Source organism: Toxoplasma gondii, chromosome IX (genome assembly GCF_000006565.2).
Source record: "Toxoplasma gondii ME49 chromosome IX, whole genome shotgun sequence".
Lineage (NCBI taxonomy): Eukaryota > Apicomplexa > Conoidasida > Eucoccidiorida > Sarcocystidae > Toxoplasma > Toxoplasma gondii.
In genome coordinates this window covers 5,626,854-5,638,328 of record NC_031477.1, presented here as the reverse complement: position 1 = coordinate 5,638,328, position 11,475 = coordinate 5,626,854, and the positions used below count along the sequence as shown (strand labels likewise).

Genomic DNA, 11,475 nt, shown 5'->3' with positions numbered 1-11,475 from the left:
TTAGCTTCTTCGGCTCCAGCGGGCCGCACGAACTGCAAGTGAAATTCCTTTTCGTGTGCGCGTGGTTTCACGTTTTTCCAGTCACCAAGATAAAGATCTCCACGCACTTCTATGTATAACTGTACCCGTGTGAACGTACCCGATGCAGAAACAATTACTTTGAATGGCAGGTAATGTGTATGTTACGCAGTGTCATAAGAGATACAACCTAGTATTAGCATTCATCTACAGCTACGGCAGTTGTCGTCTGTAACTAGCGGTTAGCCTTTCCTTTTCCTTACGGACGCAGGGCGTGTGGACTGAATATGCCTCCAGTTACGAGATGCAAGCAGTCAAGTTTGTACGTGCATGGGTGAGCTATTGCGAGTGTGATGACTCCGCAACTGCTACTGATGACGTGTTTAATTCTCTGGTGTCTTGCTGTTTACAGAAACCGTCGCGTTTTCCGTGTTTTTTGTCGAGTCTGCACCCGAAGCTGGCGACATTTTTGTACGCCAGTCAGGCCTGAGACACAGCGGCTGCGTTTAACGTCACCCCACAAAACGGTGAATGGCTGAGACCAGCAGGGCAACAGTTAACAGGACCGATTTCACCAGGTGTGTCGCGTTTGCTGACTGAACCGCTTCTTCGAAGAGGGGGCGCGAACATAACCCGTATACAGGAGTCTCTGCGTACAAAATCCTGCCAAGCCTTCAAGGCCCCACCTGCGCGACTACACTTGAAACGTACGTATGTACTGAAACACAGAGTTCGGGCATGCATAGGATGGACTCGGGAGCATGGATGACTGACGAAACTGAGAATCAGAATCGCCGAGAGGCGGAGGAAGACGCCAGAGGCGGAGGGGCCACTGAACAAAGGGGGTCGGTCATGTTACGTGGCGCGTACAAAACACACACAAGACGCTTCGAACGGACTCAGTGCTTCACTTTGACGTCGCAGATCTTCTGCATCATTTCCACAAACTCCTCAAAGTCGACCTGCGAACACACAAAAATGCATTCCAGCCACGCTAACACCCAAACACACGGCAGCTCCTCAAATGTCCAGCTTCTTTTCCGCAACCGGCTGCATGCACGACGAAGACATGTGCACCTAAAGTTCCGATGTCCCAACTACGGACTGAGGTGAACCCACAGACCTAAGTGTGACCCTAAGCTTCAGTATACACCTAAATCATTTCGTTTATAAATGCACAGAAACATACATAAAGACCTATATATATATATATGTATAGGCATGTATGTATGCATGTATGTACGTATATGTCCAGAGACGGATATACGTATGATGGGACGGAGTTCCCTCCTTTTTGACACTTCAACGGCAAAGAAATGGACTTGAAAAAACTCTTACCTCTCCATCGTTGTTCTTGTCGCACTCTTGCAGAACCTGGTGCCACGTTTCGTCGTCGACTTCCGTCACACCAAAGAGCTGCAAAGGCAGAAAACAGCAAAGCGTCCACGAGTACAGATTGTCGAGACACGTGAAATTTACTCCTCAAATTTACAGGCATCAAAAAGTGCAAATACGGATGCATGCATATACACAGTGCAGGAGTATATATATATATATATATATATATATATATGGCATAATATATATATGGCAGGTAGCACTGCTGAGAAAAGGCCCAGCAGAGGGGACGAAGAGACTGACTCACTTCCCTTCTTTCCATCTTTGCAATTACCGGAAAACCCTGTGCCACTGCTGTATCTCAAACTCACAAGTGTTTACTATGTAACACTACACAGAGATATAACCTCAGAAAGACGCAGAGGCAGTCATCCTCTACAATAATCCCCCCATAAATTACATAAATATGCATATAAACATATATTACAGCTTTTCATGGCCACCATATTTAGTGCACTGAGCATAACCGTGTCCAGCGTATATTAGAAACGTCGACATTTGTGTTCAAGCTGTAAACCTATACATACATATACTTAATATATGTATCTGTATACACACAATTATCTTTTATCACTCTTATGTTGCACAGCCGCCTCATGCAACTGAAACGAGTGAATTTCTGAGACAAAAAGCTGCTCAGTTCCTGTCCCTCTCTGAGACAGAACGTACTCTGCCGAGTTCCTCATTCGTGATTTTTCCTGAGCCGTCGCTGTCGAACTGTTGGAAGGCAGCAAGAAGTCGCTCGCGCGACAGCAGAAGCTGCTTGTCCATGCACACAGTCACAAATTCTGAAAAAAAAAACAAACGCAACAGAGGCATCAAAACACTCTTTTCTAAAACGAGGCAAGGAAATGGAAGTGTCTTGATCCCGAAATTCCCGTACGCCGGTATATATTATTATATATATGCATATATGTGTATGTATCTGTCCGCCTATTTCGATACACATGCACGTATACACAAGTATATGTTTATGTATGCATATGAAAATGGAGGTTTCTGTGTATATATTCCTATCTATCTATGCACAAAAGAGAGTAGATGGTGAGCACGAAAATACGGAGAAGACACAGTTTGGCAGGCGCATCTCGTCCTCTGGAGTTGCAGGCCAGGCGGCCTGCATTTCTGAGCGGCAGCGTGCATGGAGTTTCAATTTGTTTCCCCCTAAATTCCTATGAGAGATCTCGCGCCCCTCTTGCCACTCAATGAATTCGAGGCAGAGATTAGTAGTCAGTCAAAACAAAGAACTTTGAACACGTGAAAGTTTATTTCTCGCCTAGACCCGTCGGCTCTTCACCGTACAAAGCAGCTACCAAGCCTAGGCACCGAAGCGACTACTCGAGGAACTGTTTTAAGTGGATACACAAGCCGTATCTCGTAGCGAATAAACGGAGACGCATCACAGGGATCCCCGTTATGTATTCGCATTGACAGCGGAGGAAAACTCACCAGAGTACTCAATGTATCCATTTCTGTCAAAGTCGACAGATTGGAGAATGTGATCCACCTCTGCCTCTATCTGGCTGCTGTCCAAGTCAGATACGGTGTCGCCCTTCCACTGCATGCAGGAATTCCAGTCCACATTTCTCACATCTCGACATGCAGCCCAACACCATAAGAATGCACACAGCATATATGCATCTTTAGACATCCATGGCTATGCACATTTCCACAGATGCATGCGAGTGTAGTGAGAGATGTGTGCCGCGAATTAAAATACAAATTTCCACTGTTCCCTTGTCTCGCTGTGTTGCCCAAGAAGCACACGCATAAATATACACATTTAGGCGCATATAGAATATACGTGTATATATATATAAGCATGTTTCGATATACTGTATGGCTTTGTGAATTTCCCCATGTGTTTGCAGGCGAGGTGAGAGATGCGTGTCAGGAACTAAAGACACGGATGTCCACTGCATTGAGAAGAACACTGGAGACCATCAACCTTGGCTTCACGAAAGAAACCGTCGCAGTAAAACACACATGTTTAAAAGGTATAAAGCTAAAAACCGAGTTCTGTGGAGAGCCGCGAGAAGCCGCGCGTATCGCCTTGCTTGCTCACCTGCATGAGCTTTCTGTAACCTTCAATTAGTTCCTTGCGATCCAGTTGGCCGTCCCCGTTGTTGTCAAGTTGACGAAAGATCTGAGTCAGCTCCTTCGTCTCCTCCAGAGTCGTCAGCTTGCTCCCCATAAACAGCATGGCCGCTTGCGCCAGCTTCTGTGAGGACCTGAAATTCATGCCATGCGCAAGAGTGACCCAAAAATAAACGGAAACAAAAATATGGACCTTTCCACCACTTGACACCTCTCAAGATACACGTACATATACGAATATATATTGATATTTATTATATATGTGTGTGTACATATGTGTATATATGTGTTAAGATGTATACGTGAATTCGAGTTTGGGAAGTCGAGACGTTTCGCGGTTCTGACTTAACGCCTGCGAGTGTCCTTGCGTGATGTCCTGCCTGTAGCACGGGCTCTTGAGCTCAATTTCTACGGTTTGTTCTTTCCCTGAAAAGACGCACTGGAATTTCTTCATGTTGCCCAGGGCGCCCGTGAGAGCGTGTTTGCCGACGTCGGTGTGTTTCTGGGAGCAGAACTTGACGATCCACGGATGATTCAGCGCCTCCTCAGCAGAAATTCTCTTCGAAGGCTCGTAGGTCAGCATCAGCTTGACCAGCTGCTTCGCCTCGTCCGACACTTGAGTCCAGTCAGGCGGGTCGAAGGAAAACTGAGCGCAAGAGAACACACCCAAGAAGGCCAACTTTAGCTGCCACAAATACCCTCACAAACAGAACGAAAAGGGACTTCTACACGAACTCAACACAATCTCTCCAACAGGCAGCCACATGCATATATATATATATATATATATGTATTCATGAGCTTTGGCAGATCTATGTGTGCACAGATAGACACATCAGTATATACCAATATATATATATATATATATATATATGCGTGTAGGCATAGGTATGTATACGTGTGTACGGATACGTCTATGTATGCACAAAGGGGACAAATCTGAGGATCGATGTGAGTGTATGAGTCGCGAAGAGATTTCGCCTCGCCACAACAACAGTTTTCAAGATTCGCGGACGCAAAAAAGGCGACAGCGAATCCCGAGTGGAAACCACGTCTTGCCGTCAGGGCCCCGTCTTCGAGACACCACGTTGGTCGTGTCGTCTTGCGAAGAAGAGCGAAGACGAGGAAGCCAAGGCATGCAACACATTAGTTAGAGCGAATCTTTTTCTACGAAGTACACGCACGAGTTGGGCAGCTGCCCTCTTGTCTGTTCCTGGATCAGACGTTCAACAAAGCTGGCCATAGCCGTGTCAACAGTTTGTCAGGGTGACAGGTTGACGTAGAAACAAAAGCAACAAAACCAGAGTTGTGACCCCTGAGACACGATGCCTTAAAAGTATTTTCGTGAAGTCCATTTACACGCGCGGTGGGTAAGTTTGCTCTCGTTTGTTCCTGGAGATAAGCTCCGCGTGAACGCGGCTTCACGAACACTCTACAAAAGCACGACTTTAGTCTTGCCCTAGGATTGCACCGGTGTTCGCGAGCAGCAGAAGACGATGTCTTTACACGGTGCAGTTCTCACCTTTCCTTTCTCGACCCTCTTGAGGATCTCCTGGTCGGTTTGACCTCCGAAGGGCGGGTAGCCGCAAAGGAGAATGTAGAGGATAACGCCGCAAGACCAGACATCGCATTTTTCGTCGTACTTCTTTCTCAGAACTTCTGGGGCAATGTAGTAGGCTCTGAAGAGCAAGGACAATTCCAGAGAGGTAGAAGTCCAGTGTATCTGCAACAACCAGAGTGGTCCCCAAACTCCAAGCAAAACTTGGTCAGGTGCGCTACACGAAAATGGCCTTCGTATCTGAAGCATTTACTTGGATATTGGCTTCTCTTTTTCCACCTATTTTGGAGTTTAACGTCACAAATCTTTGTTTCCCTTTTGTTGCGGCGTCGGCAAGAAGAAAGAGACTAGACGACGACACGCAGCTGTCAGTCCAGTTCTGATTCATCGCTCGCGCGCGCGTGCACGCAGGGAACAAAGCAAGGCACCCACGTCACACTGGGAAGAGGTTTGAGTGTCTTTTCTTTTCGTCGACGCACACCATGTCTTGTTCTCGCTGGCGTCAGAAAATGTCACATCTGTGTAAATCTGTAAATCCCCTTTGCTCTGAAGTCCAGGAGGTAGCTTCGAGTCCTCCAGGGCGTGTGTAGACCCAAGCGTACGGCTAGCCACATCCGGTCGCGAACTCATGCGCGGTCGGTTTGTGTTGCCCTTCTGTGCTTGGGCAAAGTGCGGTGCGGTTTGACGCAGTAACTCTAGTTACGTGGAAGGCTTTTTCTGGGGAGAACACGCACCGTCCAGTTGGTCACATCAGCGCAACGACAGCTCCTCGGAGTCGCGAAAGAATGACAACGCTTCAAACAAAAGGAGGTCCTTTCGCTTCCTGAGACTCACGTGCCAAGGCGCTCCTTCATCTTTCCGCCGACTTCAAAGTGCGCAGAGAGACCAAAGTCGACGATCTTGATAAGAGCGTCCCGGCTCTTCGACTCGAGAAGAAGGTTTTCGGGCTTCAGGTCGCGATGCACAATGTTGTGTTTGTGCAGGTAAGTGGTGCCAGAGAGCACCTGTTTCATGATGACAGCGGCGTCCACTTCGCTGAACTTCTGACGAAGAATGATTTCGTCAAACAACTCGCCTCCTCGGTACACCTCCATGACCTGGGAAAAGCCAAAAAGTCGAGGCAACTCGCACGCCGTTACTGCACAGCGGCTAGGTCAACATGAACCGGCGGACTCCGTCCAGACGAACAAACGAGAAACGCTCTGGCACCCAGAACTGCCTCTTTACGCACATGAAATACAGCAGCGAAGGCACTAAACTTGAGGCATTGGAAGACGCAAATCTGTAGAAGTCACGCTGGAAGAATCTGCAACTACGAAGCCAGATGTAAATACATGTAGATGATGGATATGCAAAGGTACACGAGCATACGAGCAAACATCTACATAGCTGCATGTACACCTTTGTGAATATCTGCACATGCCCACGAACATCCTGAGAACGCGCCGGTGGTCTTCCTGGGTTCCCCTCAGACGCATCTAGCACAGGTCAACATTTTCTGGACATCGGCATGCAAGCTGAGACGTGACAAAAACATGTGGAGCCCGGAATAGAGCCCAATGCAATGCAGAAGGCCGTGAACATCTGCGCATCGCATTCGTGCACAGAAGTCTTTTCTCGGCACTCCAGACCGCTGGAATAAAGAGGACTTACAAGGTAGTAGTTGCGCTTGTCCTCGAAGAACTCGTAGAGCTTCATGATGTTCGGGTGGTCGAGCTGTTTCAGCACGGCGACTTCGTCGAGGAGAGCCCCGCTGTTGCTCGTGGTCGTGACAGAAGACTTTTTGATGATTTTGATTGCTCGCTCTGCGCCTGTCAGTTTGTCCTTGCACAGCAGCACCTCGCCGTAAGCACCGCTTCCGAGCTTCTTCACGCGCTGGTAGCGGTCAGACAAATGGGCCTTCTGCTGCGTGATGTACATGCCTGAAGACGCACGAAATCCGAGACTCGGAGGCCATGTGCACACGCTCGACTGCCCCGTGATCTCCACCTCGCTGGGAAAGCCGCCACACCGCCTTCGCGGAGAGAAGATCTGCGTCATTTCCCCAAAAGAAAACGTCCTGCATTCGCCAGAAGGTTCTTCACAACAGCAAGCTTCACTGAACACACGTCGAGGAAACCGATTTATGTCGTGGCATTTGGAGAGGCAAACGAGAGAATCCACGGTTATGCGGGTGTATCAGCGCACCCCGCCACGACGCTGCTGAGTCGGTACCGTACTCCAGCCGCCACGGGGTCACACGGGTGTCAAAACACTGGACAAAAGACGTCAAATGGAGAGTCAAGGAACGGCTGAGAAGCGGCATCTTGGATACAGCCACACGTGTGGGTTGGCAGAGGCTTGAATTCTCCACGCTTTTAAAACCAGAGAAAAGAACGCTTGACACAACGGAGATCCCCGGCGTCACACGGCTCTCATAATTGAACATGCTTGAAATCTTCAGGACTTCATTCTTAAATGAATCGATTATTCTGTCTCCGGATACGTAGTTGCGGCCTATCATGTCCCCATCCTTGATGATGCACATAAACGTATCGAAAATGCTGTGTGTCACCGACATTCTCGCACATATACAAATACCTACCTCTCTGTATCTGTCTGAGACGATCTCTATCTACCGACACTGGCCTCTAGAGATCTCTGACTCCTTGAAACGACCTAGATCCACCTCTAACGCTCTCTCCATTTATATACATACATATTCCTAAAAAGATATCTAGTTAACTAACCGATCTAGATTTTTCTCTACTTGTCTGTGTTGACCTAGGTCTACCTCGGCCTACGTATATACGCAAGCATATGCGAGTATCCAGGAGGACAATCACATCTATGTTGTTCTCCTCAAGTGAGTATCTCCTTCCAACTTGAGGGTCAGTTCCTCCAAGCCTCCCAATTTTGGTCTCTCTGTATCTGGTAACGCCCTCCATCACCCCGCATGTGTCCCACAAGAATGTGGGTCCACGAGGAAGATTTTTTCCACTCGTTTGTTACCGTTCTAGACCCAAGGAAAAACACGCCGTTCTTGTCAGGCTGCCCTGCATGCGTCCTAGTGAGCTCCAGAACTGGCGAGGGCTGCGAAAGCTTCTCCGGAATGTCTTTAACGAATTCCCAGAAGCGCTGAGGTTCATGACCATAGAGGCGGCTCGTCATTGTTTCAGTGAAGTTCGGAGTTCCCCGCGATTTTCCCCTCCTCTCGAGCTACGTTTTGCCGTTTCCGCGCCTACCTGGAGTCATGGGCATGGAGTCTCTCTTGGTGTCGGGAGACCCAGTTCCTTTTCCGCTGTCGCCGGTCCCCGACGACGGCGCGCTCCCCTTGCTCTGGCCCCCCTTTTCGAGGCTGGCGTCGGGTTTTTCTCCAGCTGCGCCTGCATGCTTGGAGTGGGGATTCTTGGAGTGGACGCACCCCATGGTGACTTTGGCGTGCGCTGGTCGAGAGGCGTTTTCTAGTCAAATCCAGGCTTCAGATCGTCCCGATCTATACAGAGAGAGAGGCGTCGATTTGTAGCGATCGGAAACCTTAGGCCCCGGCAGATGGTTTTCCACCGAACGACAGGGGAAACTCGAAACCGACGGGCGACTTCAACTCGATCCCGCCGTCGCGCCGGAGCACATGTCTGTGTGACGCCCGCGTTCCCACGAAATTGATGTTGCGCAGGTGGCGAGAGAGTCCATTACCGACGGCTTTCGAAACTCTCAAACTCAGGCGTGACTCCGGGCAGGTGGAAGACAGTTCAGAGTAGTGGTGGAGAGACTAGTCCATAAGCCAGTCGCCTTCTCGGTCCGGTGCGCGCGTTTTCGTGAGGTGACTCTTTCAATGCGGTGGAACGATAGTGGTATTTCCAGGCACTTGATCGCCCAGCGATGGGGCTGGAGGAGAGTTTAACGGGGGTAACCTTTAGAGACAAAAAGGGCTTCTGGAAGGGATATGGAACGCGCAAGGTAGAAGCGGAGTCGGCTGACCTGGCACGGCTGGACCTTGTCGCTCAAGTCGAGACAACGAACGCCCGTTTTTCTGAAGGGAGGAACGGAAAAGACCGCTCGAGGATCCTGGTTTCTTCCGGCTAGAGAGAAAGCCAGAGTAATAGAACGAAGTTCCAGATTTGAACGAGCCTGGTGACGCGGGGTGTCGTGAGCACGAAAAGCGAACGGACAGATGTGCCAGGACACAGGCGGGAAGGCTGACGGAAGGAGAAGTCCGTTAAAATTCGACGGGCTGCGCTAACGAAAGAGTTGTCGCGCGAAAAGCAGGGAGCCAGCGGGAAGTCGCTTCTCAGCGCGAAGGCAACGAAACGGCTATGTGGTTATTTGCCGGCCGGTAACGAGCTGCAAAGGGCGGGCAGAGATCAAAAAAGAGGACAGAGCGTCTGAAAAACGCTCGCGTTGATGGGAGTCTTCGCTGATTTCGTCCAGCGAGGAAAAAGCAAACGTCGAGCACACGAGCAGTATCTCGACAGGTGAGGGTTAAAAGCTCGGAGAATTCAACCCAACTCCACGGCTGGCCGCAGCGAGCAGCAAGAGAACACAGACTCTCCCGCTCAAGCGAGAGAAGGAAAGCCAGCAAAAACGGCAACAAAAAGGCGGCGGCCAGCACGGAGTTCACGACACACTCGGGAAGAAGCAGAGTTCCCTTTTTATCTGACAACCTAGTGAGCGCGACAGCTAAGCAGCTGTCGCGTAGCCTGGAGTACATACACACAGAACTGGCGAGTTTTTAGCGGCGAAACGCAAATAGGCGCCTTTGCAGTCTGACGACAGCGCAGGCCTTGAGTTGAGCGTGCGCATTCGAGCGAGGAATGCGAGGAAATAAAAGGGATTGGCGGAGAAAATCCAAAGCGTAAACACGCAGCGACTGGGAGAATCGGGGCGGAACATGCAGCTGATCGCGCGCGTTGTTTGGGAGCAGTGGCGCAGCCGTAGTACTCGAGTGCACCGCGGCAGTTCGCGGATTCCCAGCGGTTTCACCCACACGATGTCCGTCCATCGACGGGAAGCGTCCGGGCTCGCTGCCAGCACACATGAAGCCGCTCTCAAAACGCGAGCGAACAGTCTAGGCGGCCAGACCCGCGAGTTCGTGGATCAATCTGTGTGAATGGTGGCGCGGTTAGAAGAAGCAGGGAAACGAAGCATGAGGGAGAATTTTCGAGAACGTCGGAAGTAGGAAAAGCAGAAGAGCCGTTGCGGTCAAGCCAGTCTCCGAAGGCACCCAGCTGCCGCTGCACTTTACACGCGCTTCTTTTTGGACGCTGCGTGACGGCGGTTCTGAAAGTGCAAAGGTGAAAAGCGACTTTGAGTTGGTGGACGCGAAACAGAGAGGCTCTTACTTTGTTTTGAGAGCCAAAACGTTTCAAGCAGGGGTCGAGAAGCGACTCTCGGCACCAGCAAGCTGGCAAGATGCAGAAAACAAGTTCGTATAAATCGGCGCGGTACCGCAGGTGCCGTTGCATATCCTGGGAAGCCGATAAAGTTGCAAGTTCCTTATAAACATCTCCGGTGGTAGTCAAGTGGTGTCGATTCAGACTGTCGGAAGCGTAGTGTTAAAGAAACTCGGCCCTGAGGTGAAAACAGCGGGCCTGGTGGCTTTTACTGGCCGCGGGTGTCACGCCTGGTTTCCTAACTGGCAGTCCCAGTTCTTTTCCCCTCAGTGGAAAAACACTTAATTTCCTCACATAGGAAGTGAAATTCATCTGGCTTCGAGACTGTCCTCCCAGGGTCTTCGTAGCGTAGATTCTGGTGCAGGAGTACTCACCATATCTTCTGGAAGCACACTGGCTGTCTTAGCGGCGTTAGCGATTGAGAGTTACTTCCGCTGAGCGCTGCGGGGAAAGCGGTCTGCGACACTGCTTTGAATTTGGCATAGAACGACCACCGAAATCCTCGTGGAAAGCACGCCAGACGTTCCACCGAGCATTCTTTACACCTTACAGGTAGAAGATGTCAAACTCAACTGCGCTGGTACTGGGGTTCACTGTGTGAAGGCTCCTCCAAACCAACGCATTCCACGCTGTGGAAAGAGCTCCAATGCATGTTGGCTAGAATCGAGAAAGAATGATCGTCCTTCCCGCCTCTCCACCACAGCCGCTCTTCCTTTCATTTTGACATTTCTTCCGGTAGACGGTTGAGCCTCTGTACAAATAACTGGAAAGAAGAGGTCTGTAGTGACTGTGGCACCTCAGAAACGCTTTTGCCAGAGTAGGAAATAGCGGAGGAAGGCTGTGGCTACTGATCGAATCCTTGTTAGGCTGGCACGTGTTTAATAAGAACGCATTTGACGCCTTCTGTGTATGGGTAACACTTGGCTCTCCTGTAATTCACTGGCTGCATAGTGGAGTACGCTTTTGCGAACCGCTGAAGTATTGTCGTCGCCGACCGTACAGCCGGGTTAGGCATAGCGTCACCAGTGATTT

General features: G+C 50.0%; 1 protein-coding gene across 1 annotated transcript; it reads right to left on the bottom strand.

Annotated features, from left to right (window-relative positions):
• Window positions 1-385: 385 nt before the first annotated feature.
• CDPK3 (calcium-dependent protein kinase CDPK3) lies at window positions 386-9,911 on the bottom strand. Its single transcript, XM_002370317.2, has 10 exons — window positions 8,296-9,911; window positions 6,725-6,993; window positions 5,906-6,168; window positions 5,036-5,192; window positions 3,954-4,159; window positions 3,482-3,647; window positions 2,866-2,974; window positions 2,086-2,204; window positions 1,357-1,434; window positions 386-980 (listed from the first exon to the last, which is right to left on the bottom strand). The coding sequence occupies exons 1-10, from the start codon at window positions 8,477-8,479 to the stop codon at window positions 918-920; spliced, it is 1,614 nt and encodes a 537-aa protein (XP_002370358.1). The 5' UTR covers window positions 8,480-9,911; the 3' UTR covers window positions 386-917.
• Between the last annotated feature and the right edge of the window lie 1,564 nt (window positions 9,912-11,475).

Coding starts and splice junctions, on each gene's coding strand:
- CDPK3 (XM_002370317.2), bottom strand. CDS start 8,479: ATGGGGTGCGTCCACTCCAAGAATCCCCACTCCAAGCATGCAGGCGCA. Junction 5,193..5,905: donor ATGAAGGAGCGCCTTGGCAC/GTGAGTCTCAGG, acceptor CTTGCTCTTCAG/AGCCTACTACATTGCCCCAG. Junction 2,205..2,865: donor TGGATACATTGAGTACTCTG/GTGAGTTTTCCT, acceptor TTTTTTTTTCAG/AATTTGTGACTGTGTGCATG.